The sequence below is a fragment of the Hibiscus syriacus genome, unplaced genomic scaffold (assembly GCF_006381635.1).
Source record: "Hibiscus syriacus cultivar Baekdansim isolate YM2019G1 unplaced genomic scaffold, ASM638163v2 tig00112285_pilon, whole genome shotgun sequence".
Taxonomy (NCBI): Eukaryota; Viridiplantae; Streptophyta; class Magnoliopsida; order Malvales; family Malvaceae; genus Hibiscus; species Hibiscus syriacus.
This window is the reverse complement of record NW_024063293.1, coordinates 2904351-2923808: the sequence shown is the minus strand read 5'-3', so window position 1 is coordinate 2923808 and position 19458 is coordinate 2904351. Positions and strand designations below refer to the sequence as shown.

The 19458-nt window shown below is 35.5% G+C and overlaps 1 protein-coding gene across 1 annotated transcript; it reads left to right on the top strand.

Annotated features, from left to right (window-relative positions):
* The first annotated feature begins 11505 nt into the window (after positions 1-11505).
* Positions 11506-12649, top strand: LOC120177139 (transcription factor MYB13-like). Its single transcript, XM_039183368.1, has 3 exons — positions 11506-11680; positions 11764-11893; positions 12089-12649. Exons 1-3 carry the CDS (start codon positions 11548-11550, stop codon positions 12597-12599), a joined length of 774 nt encoding a protein of 257 aa, XP_039039299.1. The 5' UTR covers positions 11506-11547; the 3' UTR covers positions 12600-12649.
* The last annotated feature ends 6809 nt before the right edge of the window (positions 12650-19458 follow it).

The window sequence follows — 19458 nt, the reverse complement described above, 5'->3', positions numbered from 1 at the left end:
GGACAGAGCACAGTTATAAGGCTCTAAATATTGAAAGGTTATAGAGGCAGTGAGGGAAACTCATAATCCTTTGCCTCGGTCCAAGAAAAACAACAGACTAAAGTGAAGGTCAAAAAATTGAAACATGTAAATCACACGTTAGTACAACTATTTATTTATTAATCAAACTAACAATTAAAATGCAAACAAAATATTTAAAACAAACAAGGGATCAAAACCCAAATTAGAACGAATTTATAACTTTCATATGCAAAGACAATTAACTAATCGACTATCGGCCTGACTCTCTAATCAAGTCACCAGCGGAGTCGCCAAGCTGTCGAAACGATTTTTTAAGTGGGGGTGCGAGATTTTGAAAACCACGCCATTTTTAATTATTCTCTTTACGATTAAATTTAAATTAAAAACAATGCAATTTTAAAAAATCTCCCGTTTCGAAAATTTGGAATTTCCTTTACTATAAAAAAAATATAGGTTCGAAGAGTCGCCACCAATATTTGATTAGGGTGTGATTGGGCACCCGCAAATATTTTTCCATTTTAAATAAAAAATAATTTTAATTAAAATGACAAATTTACGGTCTACGTTACCAAAATTCAGGTTTGGGAGTCGGTTACGCGTGGGGAAGGATTAGCACCCCCACAGCGCCCTAAATCGGTACCTACTCGATTAATTAATGTCTTTGCAATGAATTTCACAAGTTCAACTTTAATTTAATTTTTGATCCCTTAAAACAACAAAGGTGCAAATTTTATAACATTCAAAAGCAACGAAATATGTTAAATTAAAATTACCAAGCCATTAGAAAGATAAAGAATATTCGATTATTTAAAAAAATATTGAGACCAGATCTTTAGGTCAGTTATAACGACCTTTTCTCAACAAATTTAAATAGCCGAACATTTCTTTTTCTTTCACTCTCAAATTTTAAAGTGAAGAATCGAATTTTTGGTAACACTGATGGGATACACTTGTAATTTAAAATCGTCGAAGACAACTTTCCAGTAAGTTAAGAAAAGCCATTACGACAATTTTAAATTAAAAGGGTTTTACCCTTAATCTGATTATGTGATAGGTCGAGTTGTGCAAATGAGGTTAACATGCAAAAAATTGATTAAAGAGATGCTTATTTAATAAATAAATAATATATGAAAAATTAACATGCAATAATATTACTTATTTATATATATTAATATGTAACATACTAATACGACTTAAATACAAAAAATAAAAACATAACATATCAAACTATGAGGAAACTGTACATATTAAACTAATGACTAAATCACATTAAACAAAATTTTAATATCTAAAATACGAACAAAATAATAATTGAAATGTACATATGAATAATACACATAATAAACAATCAAACCAAAATAAAACAAATCATCACCATGAAGGACTAAAACTATAATAAACCTTGAATATACATAGGACAAAAAAGAAACATGGAAAATGTAAAGGTCAAATGTCTAAAACTGCAAAAATTAAATACACTAACACTTGGGACCAAAATTAAATTAAAAAAAACATATATAAAATTATAAATATACAAACTTTGAACTAGGGACTAAAATGCATAGACCGTAAATTTGAATGGCTCATCTAATAGATAACCCATACACTAGAAAACAAAATACCCTTAACCATATACGCTGACGTTTTATACAAATTAATTAAAGACTAAAAATTTAAACTAAAAACAAAACATCACTCCTGCCAAACCTAATTCTTTCTCCCCTCTATGCGCCGTTCTTCTTCCTTCTTTCCCTTATCTTCTTCTTTGGTGGCTGAGACCTTCTTTTTCATATTTAAACCGCCGGCTAGCCTCCATGCCTTGGTGGCCACCTTCACCCTGACAACCGCCTAGCCCAACCTAAAACAAACTAAAACAACCACCCCGATCGGACTAAAATGTCTTTCCATCTCAAACTCTTTTTTACTCGACCAAGGCCCTGAAGACCAAACCCATGGTCTTCCTTTTTCTTTCTCTCGATGATAACTCAAACTAGCATCAATGGTCATCAAGACTACTGAACATGGCCGGTGAAACCCTCCAAACAACCTAGAATAACCTAGACTCCACTATTTCCATTCCTAAGCTTGCTCATCCCTTCGACCGAACCTAAAACCAAGCTTCCAAACTCGCCTAACTCTTCACATTTACACTTTCCAACGACCTTATGAGACCTTGACTTCCGACAACCCCGATAACCATCTCTCAAGGCTAAGGTAAACTACTATTCTCTCCATCTCTCAAAAATGCTGTTATTGCTTTCGAATAGAGAGATTGAATATTTCCCCTGTTTATAGTTGTTTTCTTCAAGAAAAATAACCCCCCTCTTTTTGTTACTAGTATTTCAAATAGGATTCCCCTTTTTTTCATTCCTCCTCCTGATTTATTTCTTCTTCCTCACCGAATCTCCTTGGTCGTTACATGCTAATTTCTTTCTGTTTGGTGAGATTTTGATTGGAGCAGGTGAAATCATGTGGAATCTGTTTTTGACCTTGCTGGATGATTTGTGCAGCTTCAATGGTGGAATGATTTGCAGCTTCAATGGTGGCATGATTGGCGGCATCTTATTCACGCAGATGGAAACAACTCCTGGGCTTAAACCAAGTTACTTATAATTATTTTGGGTTGTTGGATTTTTGTTGGGCTTCATTTGTTGGGTCCGAATCTTGAGCTTGCAATTAATTTGGTTTGTAATTGGGCTTCAAAGATGTAAATGGACTTTAGACACTTAAATTTGTATTTGGGATTGAATTTTAATTTGTGTCTCGATTTCCAAAATGAACATATACGGTTTTAGTCCAATTAAGCACCTCAAGCTTTCAAACACAAACTTCCATTATTTATCATTTGAATTAATTCCTCATCGAGCACCAACATCTCCAAATTAATTTCTGATCATCTTCAAGTGAATTTAAATGGTCCGGACAAAATTAGGGTATTACAAATATGAGTACTCATACTTTAATAGTAAAATAATTAAATTTAGTTCAATAATTCTATTTAATTGATATGATATTTGTATCATGAATGTTACCAAGATCGATGTTATAGATTAAATTCTACCATGAATATTGAAGCCAAAGCAGCTTTCGTATTGCCTTTCTATCCCACTTGTCTACTACTTTATTGGCCAATCAATACAATAATTTCCCTTGTATATCGTCACGTGCTCTCCTTCTCAATAAATTTATACCTTTTTATAACATTCAAAATGTTTTTTTATTACTAGAATATATTATATGATAATGGCATTTCTTAGCAGCATTAATAATTCATAAATATAAAATACTGCTACAACTTAATGATTTCTAAAAGATATAGATATGAATTTTGAATTATTTATATAATATAATATCGAGACTTTCATTAGATATAATTATACTAAAATATGTTTTTCATATAATTGAATATATAAATTTTTAATTTTATTTTGATTATACATTTAAAAAAACTCCATTATTTATATATATAATAAATATAATTATTTGTATATACAATAAATAAAATTAAAATGATATCACAATAATAATCATATTAACAATTTCAGAAAATTAACCAAAACTAACCATTTTCATTATAAAAGGGTAAACTACCTTTGGTTACCCATCTATTACTTTATTTTAATCATTTAATTATTTTATTCACTGACCTTTACTCTATCTCTTATTTTCTTCACCCAACTTTTAGTTTGATCAATTTACTCACTAAACTTTACAGATTGTATCATTTTGCACACTCTTATGTTAACTATTTAACAGTGTTATGACGTGGCACAGGCATCAAAACGATGTCGTTTTAAAAAACTCAAATATACTACAAAACAATGTCGTTTCGGAGAGTAAAATTCAATGACTCGTGGTGTAATTTACCATTTTTCCTTCTCTTATTCATTTTCTCTCAGCCGACCACCACCTCATTTCATTTTGGCCACCGTCGACCGTCGTAGATGCTGGTCGTTTGGTCCCAAATTTCATGGATCGATTCGTCTCGACTCCCTAAGTCCAAATCTGGTGCTTGTTTCACCGGAAAATGTCCTAAAACCCATGAATTTGGAGTGAAATATTTCAGTTTCCTCATTTTCAATCTCAAATTCGTGGACCTCCAAGCAAGTTCCGATAAAATGAAGGTCAGATTCGAACTCAAGGTGTCGAGACGAAGCGATCCATCCCATTTTAGGATCGAACGACCACCATCTACGGCGATCGACGATGGCCGGCGGCGGCATGATCACCTTTTATTTTTATTTTATTATTTTTAATTATTTTATATTAAATAATAATAATAAATACAATGTCATCAGTTGTTAGAGAGAGAAAAATCGAGTGAGCAAAATGATTCGATTGTAAAGTTCAATGAGCAAATTGATCAAATTAAAAGTTGGGTGAGAAAAATAAAAGAGAGAGTATAGTTCAGTGAGAAACGGTGTAATTTATCCTAATAAAAATTATAACATTGTGATATCAAACTAAAATATTATCTAAAAGATTATATAGTTTATAAAATTTTCAATTATAATTATTATAGTTTACTTTTTAACCTTATATTATCATCATGTATTTTAAACTGGGTGTTTTTCCTGAAAAATCACCGGTGATCAGTATATTTATCGATCTAACACCGGTCAGATTATATTTCCCGATCTAACACCCGTAGCAGTAAAGCGCGCCCCCTGAACCGTGTTAGATGCTGATTTAGCACCACGTGGAGTATAGCGCGCCCCCTATACCGCGCTATACGCTGACTGGGTTAAACGTGGGGTATAGCGTTCCCCCTGATCCGTACTATACGCCACGTAGGGGTATAGTGCGGATCAGGGGCCGAGCTATACGCCATACCAAAATTATATTTAACGCGGTCCCTGGTCAGCGCTATATAATAATTACATATAACGCGGTGCAGGTACCGCGCCTTATATGTTTATAAATACACTCCTCCGGTTCTCACATCTCCTCGCATCTCTCCTCTCAACTTATAAATTAATACAACAATTCCGTCAACGAGTAATAATTCTGGCAATCTTCTCATATTTGATTTAGAAGTTCGTGCGATTTTTTGTTATAAGGTAATTTTGTTATAATTTTTTAATTATACTTATTGTTTATTATCATTATTTGAAAACATATTAAACTAATAATTTTCAATTAATTTTTATGTTTGTAAAATTGAAAAGTGAGAGCATACGTCGAAATAGTTTTGCGGTGCAGGTAATAATATAAAATTATATTATTTAAATTATTTACGTTGATGTGTAAAAAAATTTGTGTTATATTTTCGTTCATATATAATTTATTTAATCAGGTTTGTTTCAGTTATTTTTTTTGCAGATATAATATTGCCGCACTTTTAAACTCAAAAACTGGCGCGACTTTCAGCTATTGTTTATTATGATGGTGAAATTCGAGAAGATGAAACCGGCGTTGTTTTCGTATCAAATGAGCGTGTTAAAACATCATTCAAGAGAAACATAACAGATTCATGTTGGAAGTAGTAGAAGAATGTCGTCATTGCAGTACAGATTTCCAACATCATTGTTGCCATTAACTTATACAACGTTCGAACTTTCGAACAATTATGATGTTCAAATGATGGTTGAAACTCAAAGTAATTATTCAGACGCCGCTATTGAGATGTATGCACATTTTGTTCAAGTGCGTGCTGTTCGGGGTCAATCTTTAAGCTCACACTATGGGCTGGCTGAACAGGTTGATCAAGTTGACAACCCGACTACAGTAATGTGTAATGATTTTAATTCCATAATAGGGAGACATTCATCCGCAACTCCTTACGATATGTACCGAGGTAGGTCCACGAACAATCCGTATGGCAACACCGCATCCAGTTCAAGAGGAAGGCATTCATCTGCAAATTTCTTTGACCATATGGAGATGCCATCGACGCAACCATCTGTGTAGTTCCATTTGACACGATGGCTTCAAGCTCCAAGGGGAGGCATTCTACTGCGAGCTTTTTCGATCTCAATGTCGATATGCCTTCCAGTTCAAGGGGAAGGCGTGCAAGTAGTAGGTTCTTCGACCTAAATATGGAGAGCATGGAGGAATCATCATCTCCACCAGAAGAACCGCTTCGTGAGCTTGGTACGGATGGTGCTGAGACTGGACTATTCATTCACCCATAATCACAGCAATTCAACTCCGATGATGATGAAGTTCCAGGAAATGTGGCACACATGTATGAAGCTGATTATGGTGCAATGTACGGGCCAGAATTTGTGGATATGCCTCATCTCGGTGACTATGTATATTACTCATCATAAATAATAGTGATTTATGTTTAGGCATGGAGTTCTCAAGCAAAGAAGAAGCGTGATGGCTATAAAAAATTACAATATCCATAATTCTGTTCAGTCCAGAGTCAACCGATCCACGACCGAAAAATATGTATGCAACTGTGCCCGACGCAAAAACGGATGTAATTGGATGTTGAGTATCGAAAAGGAAGAGGAAAAACAATATATGGAACTAACAGTATACAACGGTCCTCACACATGTTGTGTTGGAGAGGTCAACCAAGATCATCCCAACTTGGACTTTGAAGTGATATGCCAAGCCATCATGCCCATGGTAAAAGCAAGCTCTCATATAGTTGTTGCAATGTTGATTTCAGTTATACAATCGTAGTATGGGTACACTGTCTCCTATAAAAAAGCTTGGTTTGCAAAACAAAATGCCATTGTCAAACTTCATGGCGAATGGAATGCATCTTACAACGAACTTCCAGGTTGGTTTAGGCTGGTGCGGACGTTGAATCCTGGGACAATTATGGACTTCGAACCTCTTATGCATACCATAATGATCGAGTTATTCGCGATCGAAGCCAATTCTACCAGGTTTTTTGGAGTTACCCACAGTGCATTAATGCTGCCAAATACTGCAAGCATGTGGTCCAGATTGACGGGACTTTCTTGTATGGAAAATACAAGCTAGTTTTATTATTGTAGTTGTCCAAGATGGCAATCGCAACATTCTTCCAGTTGCTTTTTCTTTTGTCGAAGGAGAAGATACAGATTCTTGGGCTTTTTTCCTTCGAAATTTACGTTCACATGTTATCACGAGGGAAAAATTTTATGTCATTTCAGATCGCGGAGCTGGGATCAAAGCAGCAATGGAGTCTTTGGGTCCAATGTGGTAACCACCCTTTGTCCAACATAGGTATTGTCTCCGACACATTGCTGCGAACTATCATGGAAGGTACAAGAAGAATGATGAGCATCAATTAATTGTGCGCATGGGTAAGTGAAAGCAAGTTAGTAAGTTATACATTTTTTGATCATTTTAATTTTGCAAAGAAAGCAAGTTAGTAAGTTATACATTTTTTGATCAGGTTACGAATTACTTCCTCTTTGAATCAATGCTTCAAGATTTGCGGGCAAAGAACGAGGAATGATACGATTACATCAGCCTCATCGATAAAGAAATGTGGACGAATGCATATGATGGTGGATACCGATATGGACACATGACGACCAACTTGGTTGAGGCAATCAATTCAACCTTAAAGGGTGCACGTCACTTACCTATAACGGCTTTGGTAAAAACTATATATTTTCGTTTAGGGGTGCTTTTTGCGAAGCTCGGGGGACAAGCTCAAACATGGATGCAAGGCGATCATGTCTATCACCCTAGATTAGTTGCAGATCTATAGAAAAAAATTGCTGCATCAAATGGAATGTCTGTAACAAGCTTCTCTAGAAGGCATGAAATGTTTCGTGTCACAGAGTTGCCGCGACCTAAGGGATAGAACGTGCGACTGCGGGGGTTTTCAAGCTCTGAAGTATCCATGCTCTTATGTGATAGCAGCTTGCTCGCATACACGTCAAGACTATAACCATTTTGTGGATCCCGTATACCTACTATCTGAAGTTTTTAAGGTATATGAATTTGAGTTTCCCCCCATAGGTAATGACAAAGACCCTGATGAGGTTCAAGATTGGCTTCCGATTGTACCAAATTCGAGTTTATTGAGGGAGCGTGGTCGTCCAAAATCCAATCGAATTCATTGCGATATGGATATTCGAGAAAGATCTAGACAAGACAGAAGATGTGGCCATTGTAGAAACCCAGGACATACTAGAAAAACATTTCCACTTCTGTTGTCATCAAGTAAAAATTGATGAGGAAATGATGTATTTGTTTATCAAATAATAATTCTTGTATTTAAATTTGCATTTACTTCAAGTTAATGTCATTCGATAATCGCTGATGAAGATTAAAAAAACGAACCCAATCATTAAATTTTATCAAATTAATAACAATATGGTATTTAAATACAACAAACTTACAATAAGAATTAAATGGTAAATGATAACCAAATTACAATAACTGATATTAAATGGTAATAAACAAAATTATCTGAAATATATTAAAAAAAAAAAGACCAACAAATTTAACAAAATAAAGTAAGTATTAAATGAGAAATAATAAAAAATTACAATTAAACAAAATAAAGTAAATACAAATATAATAAAAAAATCTATCGATGTCTGCGTCGCGAATGTGTTCCGCAGGAGGTAACTGTCGGTCTCGAGGAGGATTTCTTCGTATCACTGGTTCTGACTCCTCGCTGTCATCATCATCATCGTCGTCATCATCATCGTCATCGTCGTCGTCGTCCTGAGTAGGTGTCCTGAGCAGGTACATTAGGTTGATGAGGAGCTGATGACGATGAAGCACCTCCATAGAATAAGGACCCTGGAGGTGTATGACTGACTATCCCACCGGCCTGCGAAAACTGGGAAAACCCAGACATCGCTGAGTGTGAAAACTGTACAGGAGGTGTCTGTGCTGCGGCCATGGGTGATGAGGCTGAACCCGCCAAATATATAGCATATGAACCCCAAGTCTGATCTGCAAACATTGACCCATAATAGCCTCCAAGAGGGGTCATCTATGACGGTGGCGGAGTCATAAAACCAGGTGAAGGCGGCGGCAGCGGCATCTGGTAATGGAAAGGAGATGGCGGCATCATATATGGCTGCGACATCATATATGGCTGCGGTGACTGCTGGGAAGGTCCTGCTGGTGCAGTTGAGGATGAACCGGAAGCACCTGCTCTCCGTCCACGAGTCGGGGGACGATGGTGCTATGTCGGATCACGTCTCTATCGACGTCGCTGAAAGATTTGCCCTTGTGCATCCTCGGGAAGAAGAAACGGTTTCCCGTTACTGTTAAACCACTCATAATAACCGTCAGGCATACATCAAGAGGTCATCAAAAATGGGCTCTCTACGGGGAAGGCGCCGATGTCGATCCTCCCACAACACGACCCACTCATGATGCCTCACCAGCCAATCTGTATCTGTCTTGCCGCGTCTATCTAAGCTATGCAACTCGTCCATATTACGAGGTGCTTCCAGAATTGGTTGAAAACAACCAAACTGCTAGAGCACGCGATCAGTGGAGTGCCACTCGACGGTCGCATAACAGGTCAGAGGGACCATCGCCATCCAAACATCTGATGGACCCCTCAACTCAGGTGGGATCACCGCCCTCACATCATTAGTAGAATATGGCACCCATTCAAACTAAAATAAATAATCTATAATTTTTATCAAAATAATAATCTAATTATATAACTATAATCTAAAATCGATTTTTAAACATTAAAATTCATACCTGTGTGCCAGCCTTCTGATCGATTAGCACCATAATTTTTTCTAAATCATCAGGTAGCTCCTGATGATTTTTCCTATCAGTAGACCACCTATTCAAGGAAAAAAATTTGTTATACGCTGTATAAAATTATTAATATACAAAATCAGTTTTATAATTACCTCAGAAGTAGTGGAAATACGAATGGGTTCTTCACAACGGGACATAAAAAGGGCAATCGATACCAGGCCCAAGAGTGCAACAGTAGGAGACATTCGCCGATAGCATTACGCCTGTAGTCAGTGGCTCCACACATCTCCCTGTACAGCAAAGCCAAAACTGACGAGCCCCAACTGAATGATCCAGCGATACGAAAGTCGCTAAGATGTCGAAACCCTCCTATCAGCTGCAGTATGCATGCCCGTGCATACATCTTAACCTTATCCTCGGAGGCGTCTGCGCTCAACTCCCGAAAATTGGCATCTAACCAATTTAACGGTATCCTACCTCCGATAAAATTTTCCGGGACACGTCCTAGACTATCCCGACACAAAGTAGTCCAAGAACCGGAAGCTATCCCCGATATCACATCTCCATCCACCGGAAGCCCCAGGTGCATAGAAATATCCTCAAGCGTGATCGTGCACTCTCCGCACGGAAGATGGAATGTGCGGGTCTCCGGCCTCCACCGCTCTACTAAGGCAGAAATAAGGTATGGCTCTATCTTACAGTGACCATGATATCTACCTATGTAACCGAATCCAGCCTCTACTAAATACGGCAAGACACGGCTGTGTATCACTAACTTAAGATTCCTAATAAAAGGATCTAATGCACGGTCCTTCTCCTAAAAATAAATAATTACAAAAATTAATTCTTAATCTAATAATCATGCATTAAATAAATCAACTAATTATTACTAATAATTTGAATTAAATTAAAACGTTAAAATATTACCGTATCAGCAAAGTGTCGAGATATTTAATTCTTAATCTAATAATCATGCATTAAATAAATCAACTAATTATTACTAATAATTTAAATTAAATTAAAACGTTAAAATATTACCGTATCAGCAAAGTGTCGAGATATTTAATTATTAATCTAATAATCATGCATTAAATAAATCAACTAATTATTACTAATAATTTAAATTAAATTAAAACGTTAAAATGTTACCGTATCAGCAAAGTATAGAGATATATGATTTTCATCCGAGCGAAGTAGACTGCCTTCCATTATATATCTGCAAAAGAATTATATTAGTAAAATATTAAATAAATTAAAATACTTAAATAAATTAAATACATAATAATAAAAATATTATAAAATATACCTTAAAAAAAGAGAGTATTTGAGACAAATTTAGAGAATTTGAGAGAATTTGGTGTGATAAAAGTGATTGAGGATGAGAGTAATTATAGGGAGGATTGAGATGTGGAGGGGTGGGTATTTAGGGGTATAGTGCGCCCTCTGCACCGCGCTATACCTCACGTGTCAGATACCTAGGTATAGCGGATCAGGGGGCGTTCTATACCCACGTGGCGCCAAATCACTGTATATCGCGGGACAGGAGGCGCGCTATACCCACGTGACGTCAAATCAACGTATAACGCGATTAAAGACACACTTTACTGCTATGAATATTAGATCAAAAAATATAATCTAATCGATATTAATAAATATACCGATCACCGATAATTTATTGAGAAAAACGTCTTTAAACTGTCCATATATTACAAGAAATAATAATTACTTTTTGTACAGCCCACCCTTTTGTTTTGTGTCAACTTACATGACGTGATCACATTTTCGCCGCCCTATAAATACCCTCACTTTGAGCCTACAATCAACTCTCTCGTCATCTCCGAAGCACAACTAAACAGTGTTTTGATAAGGCAAAGAGAAAGAGGAAGGAGAATGGTGAGAGCTCCATGTTGTGAGAAAATGGGATTGAAGAAAGGTCCTTGGACCCCCGAAGAAGACCAGATTCTCGTCAATTACATTCAAATCCACGGCCATGGCAACTGGCGAGCTCTCCCCAAACAAGCTGGTATCCTCCCCTTCATTCTTCTTCAAAAACCCAGAAAAAAAAAACAAAGCATCATCGTTAATCTTGTTCCTTGTTGTTTCCAGGTTTATTGAGATGCGGAAAGAGTTGCAGGCTACGTTGGACAAATTATTTGAGGCCAGATATTAAACGAGGGAATTTCACCAGGGAAGAAGAAGACACCATTATCAACTTACATGAACTGCTTGGTAACAAGTAAGCATCGATTTTTGATAATCATATTTTTAATTCCAAATTGATTGTAAAATATAAGCATAGAAATCCGTGGGGATTGAAAGATTCCTTGCTATGATTGTCTGTTTTGTTTATCATAATCAATAAAAATTATGCAAAATCAAACAAGATCAAAACTTTGGTAACGGCAAGATACTGATTCTCTCCAACTTACAGATGGTCGGCGATTGCGGCGAGGTTACCGGGACGGACGGACAACGAAATCAAGAACGTATGGAACACACACTTGAAGAAAAGGCTCAAACACAACAACCATGGCAATAACCGACAACAACTCATTGATTCACCCAAAGACATAAAAAAACAACAACCCGTGAAATTCACTGCCCCCGTGACTGCAGATAGCCCCCAACAATCGATCAGCGACGCATCGATATTAACGACAAGCGACAACAACAGCAACAGCAACAGCCGTAGTACCACTTTCACCATGAACACCGAAACCAACGAAGTTGGTGTGTCCGAGATCGACGAGAACTTCTGGTCGGAAGTGTTGTCGGCGGATAACTCGAGCATGACCGCCGATTTCCAAGTTGTTGTTGATCAGTTTTTCACGAGCTCATTGGAAGCGGCGAATGACTACGGTTCCGGTGTTTATGATACCGATTCTAACATGGATTTTTGGCATGATATTTTCACCGGAGCGGCGGATTTACCTGAGTTTTGAGTTTGATCTCTGTAATTTACCTTTTCGATCAATGTAGCCCTTTAGTTTTCTCTCTTTCTTTCAATTTTAACCTCTTTATTATTGAGATTGGGATTAGAGTAAACATGTAGGAAGATCTTGATATTGTCAAATCTTTGGAAATCGCTCTTTCAAATACAATAATTTGGGTAGCACTAAGTCACTAACCAAGTGCTTGTCAAAACATGGCTACAATTGGTCTGTGTGTGCTTCTCAAATGCTTACTCCACCCCATTGATTGCAACTCCTTCCCATGTATTTACAGACACCAGTTTTACAACCATTTGATTACGTTATAACTCCCCACAACTTTTGGAAACTATCAATTAAAATATACATATAAAACTTTTAATAAATTCACGTGATTTATTATAAGTTACATAAAATTTAATATCTGATTATTAAATTTATTTAATCAATTAGTCTACAAATAATTCTATTATTCTTTATCACATCACATCACAATTAGGATCATTATAAATATTTTTCAACTAAATTGATAAAAATGACAAATCTTCATTTATTTAGGTGATGTTTGTTTTCAGTGTGCAAGCACTTCAAAACACTTATGTCTGCGTCGCGCAGACATTAGCCTTCGCAGACTGTTTATTTTTTAGAAGACAAAAGCTCTTCAAAGGTCTGCGCGAGCTCTTCTTGGTGCAAGCATGGTTTTATGTCTTCAAAGATTTTCAAAGATCTTCAAAAACAATTATAAAATATAATTATTTATTAAAATAATTTTAAATAATTTAATAAGGTTATTTATTTTAAAATAATTTATTTTAAAATAATTTATTATAAAATAATTTATTATAAAATAATTTATTATAAAATAAATTATTTTAAAATAAATTATTATAAAATATGGATTGATTTATTTTAAAATAATTTATTTTAAATAATTTATTCGTATGTATTGATTTATTTTAAAATATGGATTGATTTATTTTAAATAATTTATTAGTATGGATTGATTTATTTTAAATAATTTATTAGTATGAATTGATTTATTATTATAGTTGTATGGATTGATTTATTTTAAATAATTTATTAGTATGGATTGATTTATTTTAAAATATGGATTGATTTATTTTAAATAGTTTATTAGTATGAATTGATTTATTTTAAAATATGGATTGATTTATTTTAAATAATTTATTAGTATAGATTGATTTATTTTAAATAATTTATTAGTATGGATTGATTTATTTTAAAATATGGATTGATTTATTTTAAATAATTTATTAGTATGAATTAATTTATTTTAAAATATGGATTAATTTATTTTAAATAATTTATTAGTATGGATTGATTTATTTTAAAATATGGATTGATTTATTTTAAATAATTTATTAGTATGGATTGATTTATTTTAAAATATGAATTGATTTATTTTAAATAATTTATTATTGTAGTTGTATGGATTATTTAAATTCCAGTATTATAAAACTAAATTATTTAAATCTCATTATTGCAAAACTCTTTTAAGTTTAAAAAATCAGTTTATTTATATTTCAGTTCATTTTAACAGTCTGCAGACGTTAAAAAACAAACAATCTTCTTCTTGCAGACTGCAGACTTTTGGTCCACCTCCTCTGCTGCAGATGTGATCCGCAGACTACATACCTTTTACCTTTGTAAAAATAAACACCACCTTAGAGACGATCTCCGTCCTTCTGAACTTTTATGATCATTTCTCTCAAACATCAATTAATGATCATTTCTCTCAGACATCGATTAATGATCATTTTTCACCTATAGTGACTCGTCATTCAAAATAAAAAAGCAATTATGAACAACCAACGAGATAAACTTGTTCTATCATCAATTATTAAAATTTTAAAATGGTTTAATCACGACCAATCATCTATTTAGCCAAAATATATATATATAAATGACTTCATCAATTTCCATAGTTTTCTCAATACAATATAAAAAGAGCTTTAAGCATTTAATATGGCCGCTAAACATCAATCGGACAAAGGGCTAATTAATTTATTTTCTCTCACAAGAGACAAATAAAAATTGATTTTTTACAACTTATTTTAATAATAATATAGGCTCCACCAAATCGTAGGAATTTGATTTCATATCGGATTTGGAGTTATCAAAAAATAATATATTCTAAAACCACGTGATTAAGGACAAACTTTGTGTGGCTAATTCTGTACTTCATTCTGAATCATTATTTGCATTATATTTGTCCTGCACATGTATTTTTTACTCAATCAATGAATCCCTAAATACAACATTATCAATCTCCATAATTTTATGAATTCAAATATTGGATTGTTTTAATGAGAATGAAATTGCAACGCAACTCTTTTGAGTCATACGCTAAATTTGAGAGGATGGATTTTTTAAAAGTTATAATTACAAGTATCAATTAAAATATTATATTATATACTCGATTCGTTCAAAAATTATAAATGTATTCGAATTAAAGTTTAATTGAATTGGAAAATATTCTCATGGTATTATTTTTTTTAAAAGAATTTGAGTTTAGACAATATTAATCACAAAAATATATATAATAGATTTTGATAATAAACATTAAATATTATAAAATAAACATTAAATTATATATATATATATATATTGAAATGAGTGTCTTGAATACAAGGAGAAATTTGTGATAATTCAAGAACGCGATGAGACCATAGCCTTATTAAGAAACCTCCCTGGTTCCAATATGAGGAAAAATAGTGCACTATGACCTAGTCTATACATCACGATTAATATTGTAAGTGGAACAACGAAGCTTACACAATACTACTCTCAGGAGCTTCTGTATCCTTTTATTTGCTTCTTATCTGCAGAACTAGGACTTGTAAACAAAAGAAGGTGGCTAACCGGATCACTCTATTCCCCTGGCCACACCTTAATCCTTGATAGTTCGATAATTCCACTCGATAATTCACACATTACAAACACCACGAAAGTTCTTTGGTTCAATATGCGCAGACTACTAATGGAACTAACAACGACCAGGAGGACATTCCAAATCAAAAAAGCCACTACAATGCTAGACTTCACCAATTCCTCACTCTCAACATCTTCTAAATGTGGATAAACTGAGGATTGCAGCAATCAAATACACCCATTTCTCACAAAACACCAGAACCAAGCCCATAAACTAATCTGGATATACCCTAACAATGATAAATTCGGAGACAACAAGACTAACTACGCAACACAAGCAGACAGTAACAAAGACCCCATAATAACACAAGACCCCACGAACAACTATTCACAACAAGGTTAAACCTGCAGACCTTACACACTCAATCCGTTCGACATCCCGATCAAATCGGACTGAACTTGGCAATAGACAGATCAACAAAGTATCATTCATGAGGCACACGACCCAGAATGTAACAAATCAGAACCAAATGAACCATCACTCTCAGAAAAGAAACTTATTCCTCAGAAACGCTAGCAGACCTGCTCAATAACACATCCACAGACCACCACAGTTATACATTCAACTTAATCCATAGAAATGGCTGGTCTCGCCTCACCTCCTCACTTGCAAGGACATGGGCATCGAGGTTCTCTTCCTTATACACAAATTTCACAGACCAAGCAAAACCAAAACGAGCACTACACTCAAAACATCTATTTACCAAATCAGCATAGAGAGAATGGGATATACTTGGGTTATTAATCCAATTAACTACCAGTTGGCAATCAGATTCAATACATAGATTCGTAATATCGTTCTATCTGGAGGAGGAGAAGAGCTGGCAAGCCTCATGAATTGCAACAAGTTCAACGCTAGTTGGATCTGACATTCCAATTGATCGAGAGAAGCGAATGAGGGCTTCCCCAGAGTGATCTCGTAGAATGCCCCCAATAATAGCTTGCCCAAAACTTCCAGGTACTGCAGTGTCGACTTTGAATTTCATATTATTGATATTAGGAGCAGTCCACACTCCACACACCATTAGTATATCTACGGGAGACACCAACTTGAAAGAAGTTGCTGACGGGCATCTGATGAACTCATTTATAGAGACCACCGAGCTCGGCCAGATGCTTCTTGCCCAGTTACGAATCCCCAAAAGTGATAAGTCGAATATGTTCTGTTCGTTGCACTGCTTATTGTTGAATAAAATTTCATTTCGTACTAGTCATATGGTCCACACAATACCAAGGAAAGCTAAATGCCATAACGGTCTAATGGACGATTTAACAGGCTGTTGCACCCATAGGGTGAGAAGAGATATTAATGAACCGGGACACACGAATTGAAAGTTCCAGCAACAGCACCATGCCTGCCAAATCCTCCACGTTACTTCGCACTGACAGAACAAGTAGTTTACGGTGTCTACGCTTTTGTTGCAAAGGACACAATTTCCAGCATCTTGCACACTAATTCCACGCTTAATAAGTTTAGATTGGACCAGGATACGATCTTGAACAACTCTCCATAAGAAAAACTCCACCTTTGGAGGCGCCAAACCTGCCCAAACAAACTCCAAAAAATTATCAGCATTAACACCCCTACTTGAAACTTGTTCACATAAAACTCTGGGCATAGGAGCTGCTAACCCACCACAACTCATCATGGCTTACCACGTTATTGACAGCATTTGATAAACAGTTTAAGAAGTTTTGCCACATATCACATTCCCAATGGAACAACCGTCGACATAAATGAACTATCCATTCCCAAACACCATTAACCCTGAACCCTAATTCCTTTACCTTACCCTCCATTTTCAAAGCGAGAGCATAAATACGTGGAAACAAAATCTTAAGAGTGGATCCCCCAACCCATATATCCGACCAGAAGTCAATTAAGCTACCATCCCCTACAATAAACCGAAGATTACTAATAAAATCATCATCTTGATTCTGCATAGTTCGTGATATGTCTCTCTAAATCCATGATAAGTGATTCTTAGATACAACATCTGGAAGTAACCTTCTCGAATCAGAACCTAAACTAGCATCAAATATTCACCTCCACAAGCTTTCAGTTTCAGTACTGTAACGCCAAAACCAATTATTAAGGATCTATTGTGAAGTTTAACGTCAAACACACCGAGGCCACCATAAGCTTTTGGCCTAGAAATATTTTATCATCTGACCTAATGGATAGGACGATTGGAAGAAAGACCCCAAATAAAATTTGCTATCAACTTGTTTATTGAAGGCGTTATACCCACCGGGACTTGGAATATGGACATAAAATATATGAGAAGATTTACCATAATCGATTTTACTAAAGTCAAACGTCCGCCAAAAGACAGTAACTTACCTTTCTAGCCACTTAAACTTGTTTTGAATTTATCAATGATCGGCTGCCATAGAGATTTTGAATTGCACCGATGACCCAACGAAAGTCCGAGGTATTGAGTCGGTAGCAATCCCACACCACACTTTATAGACTCCTCCAATTGATTAACGCTCTTTCATCCACTTTGACACCAAACAACTTTGTTTTCTTCATATTCAGTTTCAATCCTGATGCGACTTCAAAAATTCTTAGGACAGTCTTAATATTAGACACATGGGGTCCTGACACGGTTGAGAATAAAATAAGATCATCCACAAATTGCAAATGAGTTATCAACGGACCGTTTGAATCCATCTTTACACCCGTAACCATACCGATGTCCGAAGCCTTACAGATGAGAGAACTGAGAGTTTCTCCTAGAAGATTAAAAACCAGGGTTGAGAGAGGGCACCCTTGACGTAAACCCCTCTTGATAACAAAACTAGAGAGGGAATGCCATTAATCAACACAGATTTAGGAGCAATTGATACACACCACTTGACCCATCACACCATTTTTGTCCGAAACCCATTTTTTGCATAATAAGGTTTAAAACGTCCAATCTACAGTTTCGTAGGACTTTTTGAAGTCTTCCTTCAATATAATTGCTTCATTCTTATTACGTCTAAGAAAGTCGATTACATCGTTAGCAATTAATGCACAGTCTAGAATCTGCTTTCGAGAGTGAACGCAAATCGGACCTCACTAACAACCTCATTCATACAACTTGCAAGTCTTCTGGAGAGAACCCGAGTTAAAATTTGATACAAGTTGCTCACCAGGCTTATCGATCTGAAATCATCCATTAGCTCTGGACGTGCGACCTTAGAAATTAGTTTAATGAACGAACTGTTGAGGCAAGAATCCACCCCGTATCCTTGGTGAAACTGCTCAAAAAGCTCATCACTTCGCTTTTAACTTTCTTCCAAAACCTTTTAAAGAAGTCGAGGTTGAATCCATCAGGACCAGGCGCCTGTGATATTTCTGACGAGCTAATTGCTGACCATACTTCATCCGCCGAGAACATGGCTTCTAACACAATAGACGATTGGAAACTCAACTTTTTTAGATCAACATCAAATATCTTGACTGGCAGCGTATGGACCAGATTGTATATATCTCGAAAATGCTTCACAAAACATGTTCATATCTGCTTATGATCGCTTATAATTCGATCCCCCACTCAAATGCTCGTGATGTGGTTTATTTTTCTTCTTATAGACGCAAAGGCATGGAAAAAATTAGTGTTCTTGTCGCCATCTTTGAACCACTTGAGGCGCGATTTTTGAAGCCATTCCTTTTCATCCCTTCTTAATTTGGTCATGTCACAGTATAAGAAGGGAGACGAGGAAACAAGAAAGAATTGGGAATTGAAAAATGAGGGTTAGGGATTGAAGGAAATGAATTGGGAAATTTACAGAACACATGAATAGCAGGTGAGTATTAACTTACCCAGCTGAATTGGAGCAGCCCAAATCTGGATGCCAGTACTTGCAGAAAAGAAGAAAAGATAGAGTTAGTTAGTAAATGACAGCCACCTGGTATCCTTAGATTCTC